The 12,036-nt window shown below is 36.2% G+C and overlaps 1 protein-coding gene across 3 annotated transcripts in view; it reads left to right on the top strand.

The window, feature by feature from the left end:
- The window catches only part of COL12A1 (collagen type XII alpha 1 chain), a 90,344-nt gene that overhangs the window by 66,983 nt on the left and 11,325 nt on the right, over positions 1-12,036 (top strand). For all 3 annotated transcript variants that reach the window (XM_042881210.1, XM_042881216.1, XM_042881225.1), the window contains exons 51-58: positions 787-864; positions 1,447-1,533; positions 2,534-2,587; positions 3,038-3,133; positions 4,962-5,015; positions 6,176-6,229; positions 7,451-7,504; positions 8,389-8,460. In XM_042881210.1, coding sequence (XP_042737144.1) covers positions 787-864; positions 1,447-1,533; positions 2,534-2,587; positions 3,038-3,133; positions 4,962-5,015; positions 6,176-6,229; positions 7,451-7,504; positions 8,389-8,460 — 549 coding nt within the window. The remainder of the gene's footprint in view (positions 1-786; positions 865-1,446; positions 1,534-2,533; positions 2,588-3,037; positions 3,134-4,961; positions 5,016-6,175; positions 6,230-7,450; positions 7,505-8,388; positions 8,461-12,036) is intronic.

Here is a 12,036-nt window from a genome sequence, read left to right as displayed (position 1 = left end):
GAATAAATACTGTTTTTTGTTTCTTTTTAATAGGGAAAGCAGTTAGTCATTGCAACTATTCCTGTGGATTCCCCATTGTTGGAAAATTTTTAAATGAAGATTGTTTTGTTTTAATCTCCTACATGACATTCTGTAATGAAATAGTTTTAATTCTGGCAAGTCCTGTAATCTGTCTTGTGACAGAGTAATCCCCTCTGGCTTTGTGATCTATAAACCTATAAAGAAAAGTGGTGGCTGCAATGAAGGGCACATCAATTATCTTGATGAATTCACTATATTTAATGTATATTTAGTGCTATTAGCCAGGCTTTGTATTAGAAGATCTAAGGTTGGAATCTGGTCTGTGTGTGCAAAATCTAACACCTGAAGATGATTCTTGGTGCTCACCTCCAAATGTGTGATAGTATGTATGAAATTACAGGACTATAGCTCTTGGGGTGAAAGAGAGTAAACTGTTTTTAATGTCCCTATTTGAAGCCATTCTGCAGAACTTATAATTTAAGTATTGTTCACCTTCTCCACCAGGACATGCGTAAGCATCAGATCTTGGAGTTAATTGCAGCCTTAAGTAGCATTATTTTTAAATAATGTTTTAAAATAATTTTTGTGTCAATGTCAAAAAAACAAAAACAAAAACAAAAAAACAGAGAAACAAACAAAAAACCCGAATGTGTGAATGATGTTAATTACATTAGAAATAAGTTGTTTTAGTAGTCAATTTTAATGCTATTGCCACTAGATTTTGTAAATATTGTTATCGTTCAAGGGTTCTCCTTTCTCTTACAGTTAGAAATCCAGAATTTTGACATTGTATGCAGCCCAGTTTGGACTAGCAGAGACAGATGCTGTGATCTTCCTTCTATGGTAAGTACATATGAACTAGAGACTGTTCAGAACATCATTAATGATATCATATATAACAATAACACTATTAGCCTGCACTGATAACACATTTGAATCTCTTGTGAGAGCAACCAGTGAGCAACTTTGCATTTCAGAGTTCTGCATCTGAGAAAGATTGCAGTGTGCTAGATTGAGTGTAATAGTGAAAAGTGTCAAGCTTATATTTTGTACTTCAGTGATACTTAAGATCCTAGTTATTATGAAATGAATAGCTACATTATGTTTTAATAAGTATGTTAGATTGGCATTTAAAAAATAACTGCATAATCTGCTCAAGCTGATTGTCTAATGAAAATAAATGTTAGAAAAACAGAAATTCCTTATGGATTTGGTTTTGCCCATGTTTCTGTTGCTACTGCGTTATACTGCTTGCAGAGAAAATAATTTGCTGAAAGCACGAAATATATTTGGAAAGCACTGTTTCACTCTGAGTTCTACAGTAATCAAAACCAGGATAATAGAGAATCTTGTTATTGTAGCAAAGTGTGCTACCAACAAGTACTTTCATTTAAATTGACAGAAAGAGTTGTGATTGAATTTCAGAGAGATGAAGCAAAATGCCCAGCTCTTCCAAATGCTTGCACCTGTACTCAAGACAGTGTGGGACCACCAGGACCCCCTGGACCTGCCGTAAGGAATCATTTGCTATAGAGATTTTTGTATATTTTTTTAATTTTTAAATTTATGGAACAAGTTTCAGATTAATTGAGGTGGAAAAAGGTAATTTTGGCTTGCGCAGAAGGAATTAACACCAGCTGATTTATTTCAGTGTGTCTTGTGAAACGTCTGATAATCCTGTTCTCACATTTCTTGAATACATGAAAACATTCACCAAATTTTGTGAAACGAAGATCAGTCAGAGAGACAATTGGCAGTCAACAAGTTCATAACTTCATGTTAATCTGTTCTCATTTTGTCTTAGTTTATGACACAACTGGGCAGCTCCTTCCACTTTCATTTGCCTATATTTGTAAACCTTTTCCCATACTTCCTATTTAATCACTGTGAATAGCTCCTGCTTGTTTGTTAGGCTGAAAGAGTATGTCTCATTTTCAGCTGTCTTGTGCTCCACGTACAAGAGGTTTTAGTGAAATGTGCAAATGCTTTTCTTAATTGCAAGGTCAGGATTTCATTCCAAGGAAAGAGTCATTATCAGGCAAATAAATGAATGACTTGATAATAATCTATGGAATAGATATACTTCTACCAATTACTATGAATATAAGGGAGCTGTGTTCTGCCCAGTAGTCCTTCTATTTTGATGCCAAACACTGTGTGAGTAATACGAAGCCTGTTTAAGTTGCCTAGCAGTCCACTAGAGAGGTATACAGAGACTTTGATGATTCCTCTATCTAAAAAGACTGAATCTAAATTGAAGATGTGTAGATCTGCAAGGACAAAATTGACAATAATTTTAGTGGGTTGAATTGGCTAGGCTGACACTTATATGGCTTTCCTACATTTCTGTGTAATGCATCTTTTATATTCTTTAGCATTCTGGTCTGTACACTTCATAATTTTGAGCTTTCATGTAAGAATTTGCTTAAAAAGATTAATAACTTACCAGTGTGACGTACCTTTGCTTTCTCTGAACTAAGAAATACATTTTCTTTCCAAATGTTTAATTTAGGGTGGCCCAGGTGCTAAAGGTCCCAGAGGTGAAAGGGGTTTGACTGGATCATCTGTAAGTATCTTCCTGGAATGCATCTATAACATCGTGACATGCTTGCTTATATGAAAATTTATACTCTAAGTTCCATTCTGAGCTAAGAATGGATATTAAAAATTTAACTGGTAATATTATTTACATGTAGTTCATCTATGTAAGACTATGCATACGTAGCCTAAGTACATCAGAGGACTGGATCATATTTATGGGAGTGGTACTACACATTCTGCAGCATTGTTGTCCTTTCTTCTGTACAGAGTAGACAGCTATACTTCCATTTAACACTGCCAGGAAGCATGTGTTGGCCTGTGACTGCCAACCTGAATCAAAGAATATTGTGTTCTGAAGTATCAGTGGGTCTCCAGGCTGCTGACTTACTCTAAGTGCCTAACCCAAAGGACTTTGCATTTACAGATATAAGAAAACACTGCCATTTATAATCTTGTTTTAATTTTCTGCTCTAAGGGGCCACCTGGTCCTCGTGGTGAGACAGGTCCTCCAGGCCCTCAAGGTCCTCCAGGTCCTCAGGGTCCCAATGGGCTTTCAATCCCAGGAGAACCGGTGAGTGGCCGTTTGGAGTGTGGGTAACAGTGTCACTGGGTCAGTGGTCTTGGGAAAAGGGTAGGAGCTTTGCACTAATGTTCATTTTTCCCCATGATACAGTAGTACTGTGAAACAAGTCTTTATCTAAAATAATTCTTTTCCATTACAATAGAATCCTCTTTCTGGATGCTGCATGTGCTTATAAAGTGCTTATGAAGGCACGGCATCAGATTGCTGTGATGCACATTGTGTTACAGCATTTTCTCTTCTACAACTTTTCTATGCAGTTTCTAGGCTTTAAAGTTCTATGACTCATAATTATCAGGCTGTAGTGCAGGAAACTTAAGTGTGCAGTGCTGTTCTGAATTTTATTGCAGATTCACATGTCCAAATTCTATTTTCTGTGCTTAAACCATTACTCAGAATTTCAGAGGCAATATGTGTCTAGATTCAGGCATCCAAAATAGCTCTTAGTTCCTTGAGGGATTCTTGGTGACAGAATGTATATTTTAGTGGAGGATTACTTTTCCTTTAATGTATATACAGTTAAAGTATAAGTGATGTTGGCTTAATTCTGTTAACACAAGGAAATATCACTAGATTGTGCTTTTTAAAGCAGATAACACAGGAATCCTTTGTCTACATTCTGAATGTATTAACATAACTTTATCTGTATTTTACTAAGTTACTGTCTAAAAAGTAGGAATATAGTTCCTGATTAGGTAGATCTGGAATATTTTAGTATAGCCAGAATACTAATACTACTTTTTTTAATGAAATCTTTAAATAAAATGTAAAGCTTATGAAAAAATAGAATTGGTATCTCATTGCACACTGTCTCATTTTGCATTTGAAGCCAGTTCACCTTCTCAGTCTGTGCATCTATGTAGACATCAGGTCCATCTTCTCCTTTGTAGGACAAAGTAAAATAAAAAAATCTGTTAACCACCTATTTTTGTTGTTGTTGTTAGATGCAGGAAGGAAAAGCTTTGTTAAGATAGCATAAAGATACCAAAAAGCAAGAAAGGCCAAACATATTCCTTTTATATGCATGATATAAAAGCACTTGCCATATTCAGTTTGAACACCTTTGGAAAATGAAAACAGCAACAGAACTGACATGATACTTGGAACTTCTCATTAGTTAAGGAGAAGTTATAACAGCCCTTGTGAGTCATGGAATTTTGTTTTTCATGTCAATTTGCAATTTGCATTGTCAGGCTATGCTTACAAATTGTATTATATTAAGTATTGTATTTTCAAATTCATGTCATGTGGTCTTAAACTATACAGCTATACTACAGCATTACAGTATATGTGGAATGCAAGCAGGTTGTGAAAGACAATACAGTGCTTCTTTATATGGTCCCACACCTCGTGTCCTAGAAGTCTTAGTGTATAGATCAGAAAAAAAATGTCATACTCAAAAAAGACCCAGATTTACCTTTTCTTATGAGTGTGGGTGGCTCCATTTATCAGCTGAGAAAGATAGGGGAGGTGAAAACATATTACCTTTTCCTATCTTGCTGCTTGTGGAGGCAGTAATATTATAGTCTCTCTTACTGAAAAGTCTCTGATGCTTCCTTATCGAAATCTGTGTTCCTTCCTTCTCTCCTCTGTTTTTAGTATAATATCAGCCCATTGTCTTGTGTTTGCAAATGTTATGAGTATTACTTCAATCAAGAGGTATATGTATCTATTTTTTTTCCATAGTACATAGATGGATTATGGACTTCTTCATTGAGATGTGTTAGGGTAATTTTTGATGTCTGCTTACACTGATCAGTTATTTTGATACTCTGGTCTGCAGTTCAGAATCTCTAATGAACATTTATGAATATCATAGGGTCGTCAAGGAATGAAAGGTGACGCTGGCCAGCCTGGACTACCAGGACGATCAGTAAGTTGATTCTTAATTTAAAAGCAAACAAACAAAAAAAAACCCCTATTGCTACTATACACTATTCCTGATGTGGATTGGCTGCTGGACAGCTGCCTTTGACATCACTAGGAATTTTTTCATACCCTCCTAAGCAATAGTTTTGGAGACACTATCATGTTACACTTAGTAATCTGAAATGTAGAAAATTCTAAACCATTCAAAACAGCAAAATTAAAAGAACAGCTGTATTGAGTCAAACCAAATATACATCAGGCCAATTGTGAATGTACAAAGAAAGATTGATGGATTAGGAAAAGTACACTGATATCTACACAGTAAAGTCTCTTAACTTCTGACTACCTTGTAGGTAAGTGTCTTCCTAAATTACAGGTTGCAGAACCTTTGCAGGGCACTTCTTCACTAGAGTTGTCTAATTGCCTTCTATTTTTGGAATTCAGATTTTCTTAGGCTAATGAGCTCCACAACTAATTGTGTGATTTGTTTATGCGTGTTTTCAGTCCTTAAAACTTTGAGGAATATACACTTAGACAGCAATAACATGCTAAGAGACATGCTACAGTTAAATGCACAGTGAGATGAGACAGAAATGGGGAATATAATATAATACAAGGCTGTTCAGTGTTGATTCCTACAATAGTTGCCCTGTTCCTACAGTGTTGAGTGAGATCATTCCTGCATGTACTATGTTTATATTTATTCCTAACCCAGAAGCTACAAGGAAGAGAATTTACAATGACCACTATGAAGAAACACTGTGTTAAAAATAGAACAGAGAAAGAAGCAATAAAGGAAGAGTTAATTTTTCGTTTCTTTAGAAACGCTCTAACCCATGACTTTAACACCTGTTAAAAGATTAGCTGACATCTGTTAGACATGCTTGTAAAGGGAATAATTATGATATATCTGACTTCTGGTTGTAATACTCAAAAATTCTGTTTGAAATTTAAGAGAATGCAGTAAAAATGCAAGTGAGGGTGAAGACTCTTGTATCATATATATGAAATAAATTGTTGTTCCTAAACGATTTTTTAAATAAATGTCAAAAAGTGAAATTAAAGACTAATATTTAAATGTGTGCATAGACACTGGGGTAATTAGCATAGCAGATATATTTGTTCAGTTTCTGATGCAGTTTATCATTTCTTTTTTCTCTCTAGGGAACCCCAGGCTTACCTGGTCCACCTGGCCCAGTGGGACCTCCAGGTGAAAGGGTAAGTTTTCCTCAGTTACCTTCCTGAAAGACCACATAATATGGTGTTTTTTTTTTCTTTTCTTTTTCTTTTTCTTTTTCTTTTTCTTTTTCTTTTTCTTTTTCTTTTTTCCATTCTTTATCATAGCTTTCTGTTTTCAAGTACTTTTTCAAAGAGAGTCCTTTTATCTATATCCAAGCAGAAGAGGTAAATTAAAAGGACTGGAAAAACTTGCAGGTGAAAATCTCTCCAGGATAACCTTAGAGTAGCAGGATACTTTCTTTAAAAATTGCAAGACTGACTGTCCTGTGTCCTGAACAGGTTCTCAGGTGCCTGCACCCGATGAGCATTGAGGTGTTCAATCCTGCTGTCTTTCACATATTGTTACTGCTGTAGGGGATCTCATGAAAGTTCTACTTGTCTTGACATCTGCAAAATTTATGTCCTTAAACAATCTGTCTGTAACATTCTTAGTGTGAAGGTCAAGTTTTCTCCTTAGCCCTCGATTATTTGGAGCTAAGAACTTTTCTTAAGATGGAATTCTGAAACGTCTTCATAATCAAGAGCATGCTTACAGGTTGCAATCTCTCTCTTCCTTGGAACCAGCTGAGAAAATCTCTTTTGTCTTCACACTCTTGAGATGACTGAAGCAATGACTTTGACAGTCTGAATTATTATCTGATATATGCATTTATAGTTGTGCTTTTCTGGGTATTGATAGCCAGAAATCAAAATGGAGCAGCACATGATAGACATTTGTCAAAGAACGTACCATGGGAATGTTGGGTCGTTAACAAGCCATGGATTATCACTAGTTAGTTTGGGAATGGGATTTCTTGACATTCCTTTTTGAAGGGAGAGTAGCTGGGAGGGAGATGTTCTGTTATTCATCATTTAAGTAGAAATTTCCGGTTTTCCAGTTAATCTGTAAGTGAGAGAACAGAAAAAGAAATCCTCCTCTGGTATACAGCAGCAATTCCTTTTCTTAAAATATTAATTTAATACATATTAATTCCATCCTCAGTTAATCAACAGCAGCTGAATATCTAAATTGGCTCAAGCTTATTGTTCCATATATAGCCTTTCCCTGCTCTAGCTGTTTTGGCTGTTTCTGTAAATATCATTGTGGATAGCTTTAAAAATACATGCTAGTAGTAATCAGGAGAATTGTGATTCAGTAATTCTAAGTAGGATTGCTACAATCTTAGGTTAATCTCTTATCATGCTTTTGTTTTTGAACAGGGTTTCACAGGAAAAGATGGTCCCACAGGTCCCAGAGGCCCACCAGGACCAGCGGTAAATATATAATTTTGTCTTTGGTATACAATGAATGAAGAGACTTGAGCTAACAGAGAGCCATGATAACATTTTCAAATTATGTTAAATATAAAATGGATCCTTTGTTTAATATCCCAAATGGATCTGATGAATTATTAGTAAAAGGTGAGCAGTGAGGTGCTCATTCATTCACAGCATGAATAGAGCTTCTATTCATAAATATTTAGGAGAGTTTAAGTCCGGTTTTCATTGCTTTTACCCACTTCCACTGGTTTTGAATTTTTTTTTTTTTTTCAGTATTAAAAAAGGAAATAAGCTCTTTATCTCCTTCTTTAACCACAAACTTTTAAAGCTCTGCTAAATCTGCTGATACCAACTAGTTTCTGTGATGGACCTGGAGTTACCAGGGCAGGGTATTAATTTGGACTGCTCCTGCTTTCCCTACTGTTGTCTTTTTGTGCTACTGTGTGGATGTAGAGGTGAGATTTTATCACATAACCTAGCACTGATATTTTGTTTATATTAATCTAGTAGTAATGAATTTTATGGACTCATTGTAATGGATTTGTAAATGGATTGCACACCTGCTAGAAAAAGTTAGAAGGCACAAACATATTGTATTCCTTCAGGAACCTATCACTAAGAGATATGTGAAAATTCAGTAGATATCTCTGCATCTTTAGATTCAGAAATGCCTGTTACATAAAAGAACTTATTTCCATGAAGAATTCATTTTTTCCTGGAGAGAATTTTTCAAGCTTGGCATATACCAAACAGAAGAAGAAACTGATGAGAGCCCTTTTGAGTACTGCTCTGATCTTTTTAATACCATAGCATGTTTCTTATCATCACTTATACCAGAGTGGGTTTCTATAATTCATTTTACATATCTTTTGCTGTAGGGTGCCCCAGGAGTTCCAGGAGTTGCTGGTCCAAGTGGAAAGCCAGGGAAACCAGGAGACCGTGGGACACCAGTAAGATAATGATACACTTGGAGTATCAATTTTAAAATTGCACTGTTGGTGAATATAAAACTTACCCTTATTTTGAATGCTTGTACTGCACTTATGACAGTGGTTAATACAGTGAAGCTGACCTAAGACCACAATCCTTCTTTCAAAAATTTTATTTTTACAGTATGGCTTTTTGCTGAGTTTAATAGTTGGGGCTGGAAACTGTGGTCTCTGGTTTCCACTAAAAAGATTGTAGACTATCATGTGCCAAGACATATATTCCTACACTGCATAAGCTTGAAGAACGGGGTCAGCAAAATGGCTGGAAAGTCATGTGTGTGTGTTTGTGTAGTAAAAAAGTACATGACTGAAGATGGAAAATCTTTGGTAATATTATATAATCACTTCTTGTTTGCAAATGTTTTGGCTTTCTACAATGTGATTTTAAGACTATTTGAGAGTAGGTTCCATGGATTTTATTCAAACCTCTAAAGTAAGTACACTTTGAAAAGGGTGAAAGATCAACAGTTTCAGAAGAAATTTGAACTGGATTCATTTATAGGATCTCTGAGAAATTATGTTTGATCCAGGTGTGGAGACAACAACTAAAATGTGAAATCATTCATTTTTGGTATCTTAATGTCTGTCAGTCAGCAAAAATTTTCCATCCCACTTCAATGTCTTGAAGTATATGGCAGATAGATAATTTGGAGGAATATATACAATAGGGTAGGCAGCTTGATGATTAGGAACTTTAAGTTCCTAGGAGCATCAGGGAGCTGGGTTGTTTTCTCATACTTTTGCTGAAATGTCTGCATTTGTCAGCCTGTATATCCCATTTTCCTTGCAGTAGAGGACACTAGATACTTTAGAAATGATTTTAAGCTGCTTCATGTAATATTTGTGCTAGGTTATATGGTTGATGAACACAGCTGGGACATAAAGTGCTGTGGTTTACCAACAAATGAGCACCAAAGTACCAGGTTTATCTGAATTTTCCTTCACCTTGGATACCGAGTTGCTGCCCATTGCAGCAGAACAGATATTTTGAAGGTAAATAATGTGACTAGAAGGGAATCTGCTTATAAGGCAGTCAATGCCTGTCTAAGCACCATGCATAGGTTTTCCTATGCTGAGTTCCTTTCAGTTAGAATTTGTCTTTTTCCGATTATTTTGCTTCTTGTAATGTGACACTGTGCATCGTATTTAGCAATTCTTATGTTTCTAGAACAGATCCCAGCAGGAATTCTGGCTTGCACCTTGCACAGATGTTTTATCAGACTCCTGGTGGACAGAATTTCAATGCTTTCCTTTGTATCCTGCATTAGAATTCCAAAGGTGCAGCCTCATGGCCAAGTGCAACTTGTAATGTCCTGAGTCATAGCTCATGCCTGGCTGAATTTGTAACTTCATGTCCTGGAGACAAATAAGGAGGCTTCACATTGCTGCTGAGAAATACAAATAATTCTCAACTAGATCATGCCATTTTTAATTCTATCCAAACAATCTGTAAGGTTTCACAAGGAAGATTATAGACCCCTACAAAGTACAGCACAGAACATCCAGACCAAGAATACACTGTTGCATGAAAATTAAAGTTTTCTTCCCACTGAATGCAGTCAATTGAAGCTCTTTCCTTATGTGTGGAAAACCACTAAGGTGCTAAGCTGAGGCAGACCGCACCACTAATGTGTCTGTAAACACAAAATCATAGGATCATTATAGAATGGCCTGGGTTGAAAAGGACCACAGTGATAATCTAGTTTCAAGCCCCTGCTATGTGCAGGGTCTCCAACCACCAGACCAGGCTGCCCAGAGCCACATCCAGACTGGCCTTGAATGTGTGAAAAACTGCCTCCTAATATCTAACCTAAACCTCCTCTGTCTCAGTTTAAAACCATCCCCCTTTGTCCTATCACTGTCCAACATTTCTCTGTCTCAACACATACTGACACTGAAACAAGTTGAAGCTTAAGGCATTAACTCTACTGTCATGGAAATAGGAAATCTGACATTATAATCTGCTTTTTAGGTACTTCCAGGAGAAACATTTGTGGGTTTTCAGTGTAGTGACAAAATGACTGAGAAAGGAAGAGCATAACTGAGTCAATAATCTATACAGTTTATTCTAGAAAAGACTGAAATGTCTGTCATCTGCCTTTCTGGTTAGTGAGAGAGAATTAGGTATTACTAAGTCAACACACATATATCATGTGGTAAAAACCTCCAAGGCTAAGAAAGGGCTATTAAGCTTGAAGAGGATACTGGATGAAGAAGAAATGGCTGTACACTTTCTGTGTATAAATGTAATGGAAAATAGAAGGTCTTGGACTATCAAAGTAGAGAAATGATTGGTACTGTTTGTAGGCGTGAGGAAAAAAATACAGAAATGAATGAGTGAGCAGACTTCCTTCTTATGGTGGAGCTGTCTTGCTAATAAAACAGACTTTGTGCTTGTGACAACAGGGTCTGACTTTGTTGATCTAGGAAGTCCTAAGGAAACAGTGCAAGACTTTTATGTTTTATATATAAGGTGCTATTAGGACTGACGGTTCCAGAACCAAACAGACTGTGAAAACTTAAAGGGTAACCTTAAGCTCATAAAGGAGACGTTTGTTCTGAGTCAAATACATTTTTTTAAGCATTTTCCATTCTCTGCTGGAGTGTAGTCACTAGTTTTGCATCCAGCTATGCAGAGATCCTAGATGAGGTATCAAAAAGATGGTGCTTTGAAAGCAGAAAAGTGGCGTATCTTGTGGGTAGCAAGCATTCATTTGGGGAAAACAATTGAATGCATTATCTTTTAAAGTGAAAATAGGAACTTTCTTTTGTTTTGTCTATCTTCAGCTGTAGAATTCTGCTGCAGCCCCAGCCTTCATCCCACAGCTAAGAAAAATCCCACATGCAGCACAAACTAGCATTTCCTTGTGCTGACCCCAAGTGACTCCTTCAGCACAGGATATCAACAAAGTAGAACGTCAGCAGCAGCTGCTGCTTCTCAAAATGCTGGTGAACATTTGGTAAATTGCCTGGTTTCGTCTATTAAAAGAAAATAAACTGAAATTCAGAAGAATGTAGCCAAGTGGGAGGAAGATGCAAATAGCAACTCAATAATTGCAGTTGTAATTATGTTTTTGAAATCATGTCTCCAATATACCCAAGTGAAAAATGAACTTTGTTGCTAACATAGGCAGTCAGCTTCTAATTTTTACGTTTTAAGATTAGGTAGGAATAGCCTAGGTGTTTCCAACCATAAGTCTAAGTCAATGTCTCTTTGCAAGGTCACAAATTGAATAATGAGGCTCAGTGGATTTCAGTGAATTGTAAAGTTGACTGTATATTGCTTACAGTAAATGAATAGCCTCAGCATTTTTCTAACTGGAGGACATTTGTTTGCAGTGCATTGGAGCAAGTTTTGCCTTTGTTACTGGAGCAACATCTTGTCTTACCATCATGGCTTTTGGCTGAAGGCAGTCTGAAGAACTCTTGACTAGTTGGAAAAAATAGTTTCAGAAATAGAATATAACCTTAAACATTTTAAGCTTGCTGCTTATTTTATTTTATTTTATTTTATTTTATTTTATTTTATTTTATTTT

Source organism: Lagopus leucura, unplaced genomic scaffold (assembly GCF_019238085.1).
Source record: "Lagopus leucura isolate 7727_CA_CO unplaced genomic scaffold, USGS_WTPT01 Super-Scaffold_73, whole genome shotgun sequence".
Taxonomy (NCBI): domain Eukaryota; kingdom Metazoa; phylum Chordata; class Aves; order Galliformes; family Phasianidae; genus Lagopus; species Lagopus leucura.
This window is presented reverse-complemented; position numbering and strand designations above follow the sequence as displayed.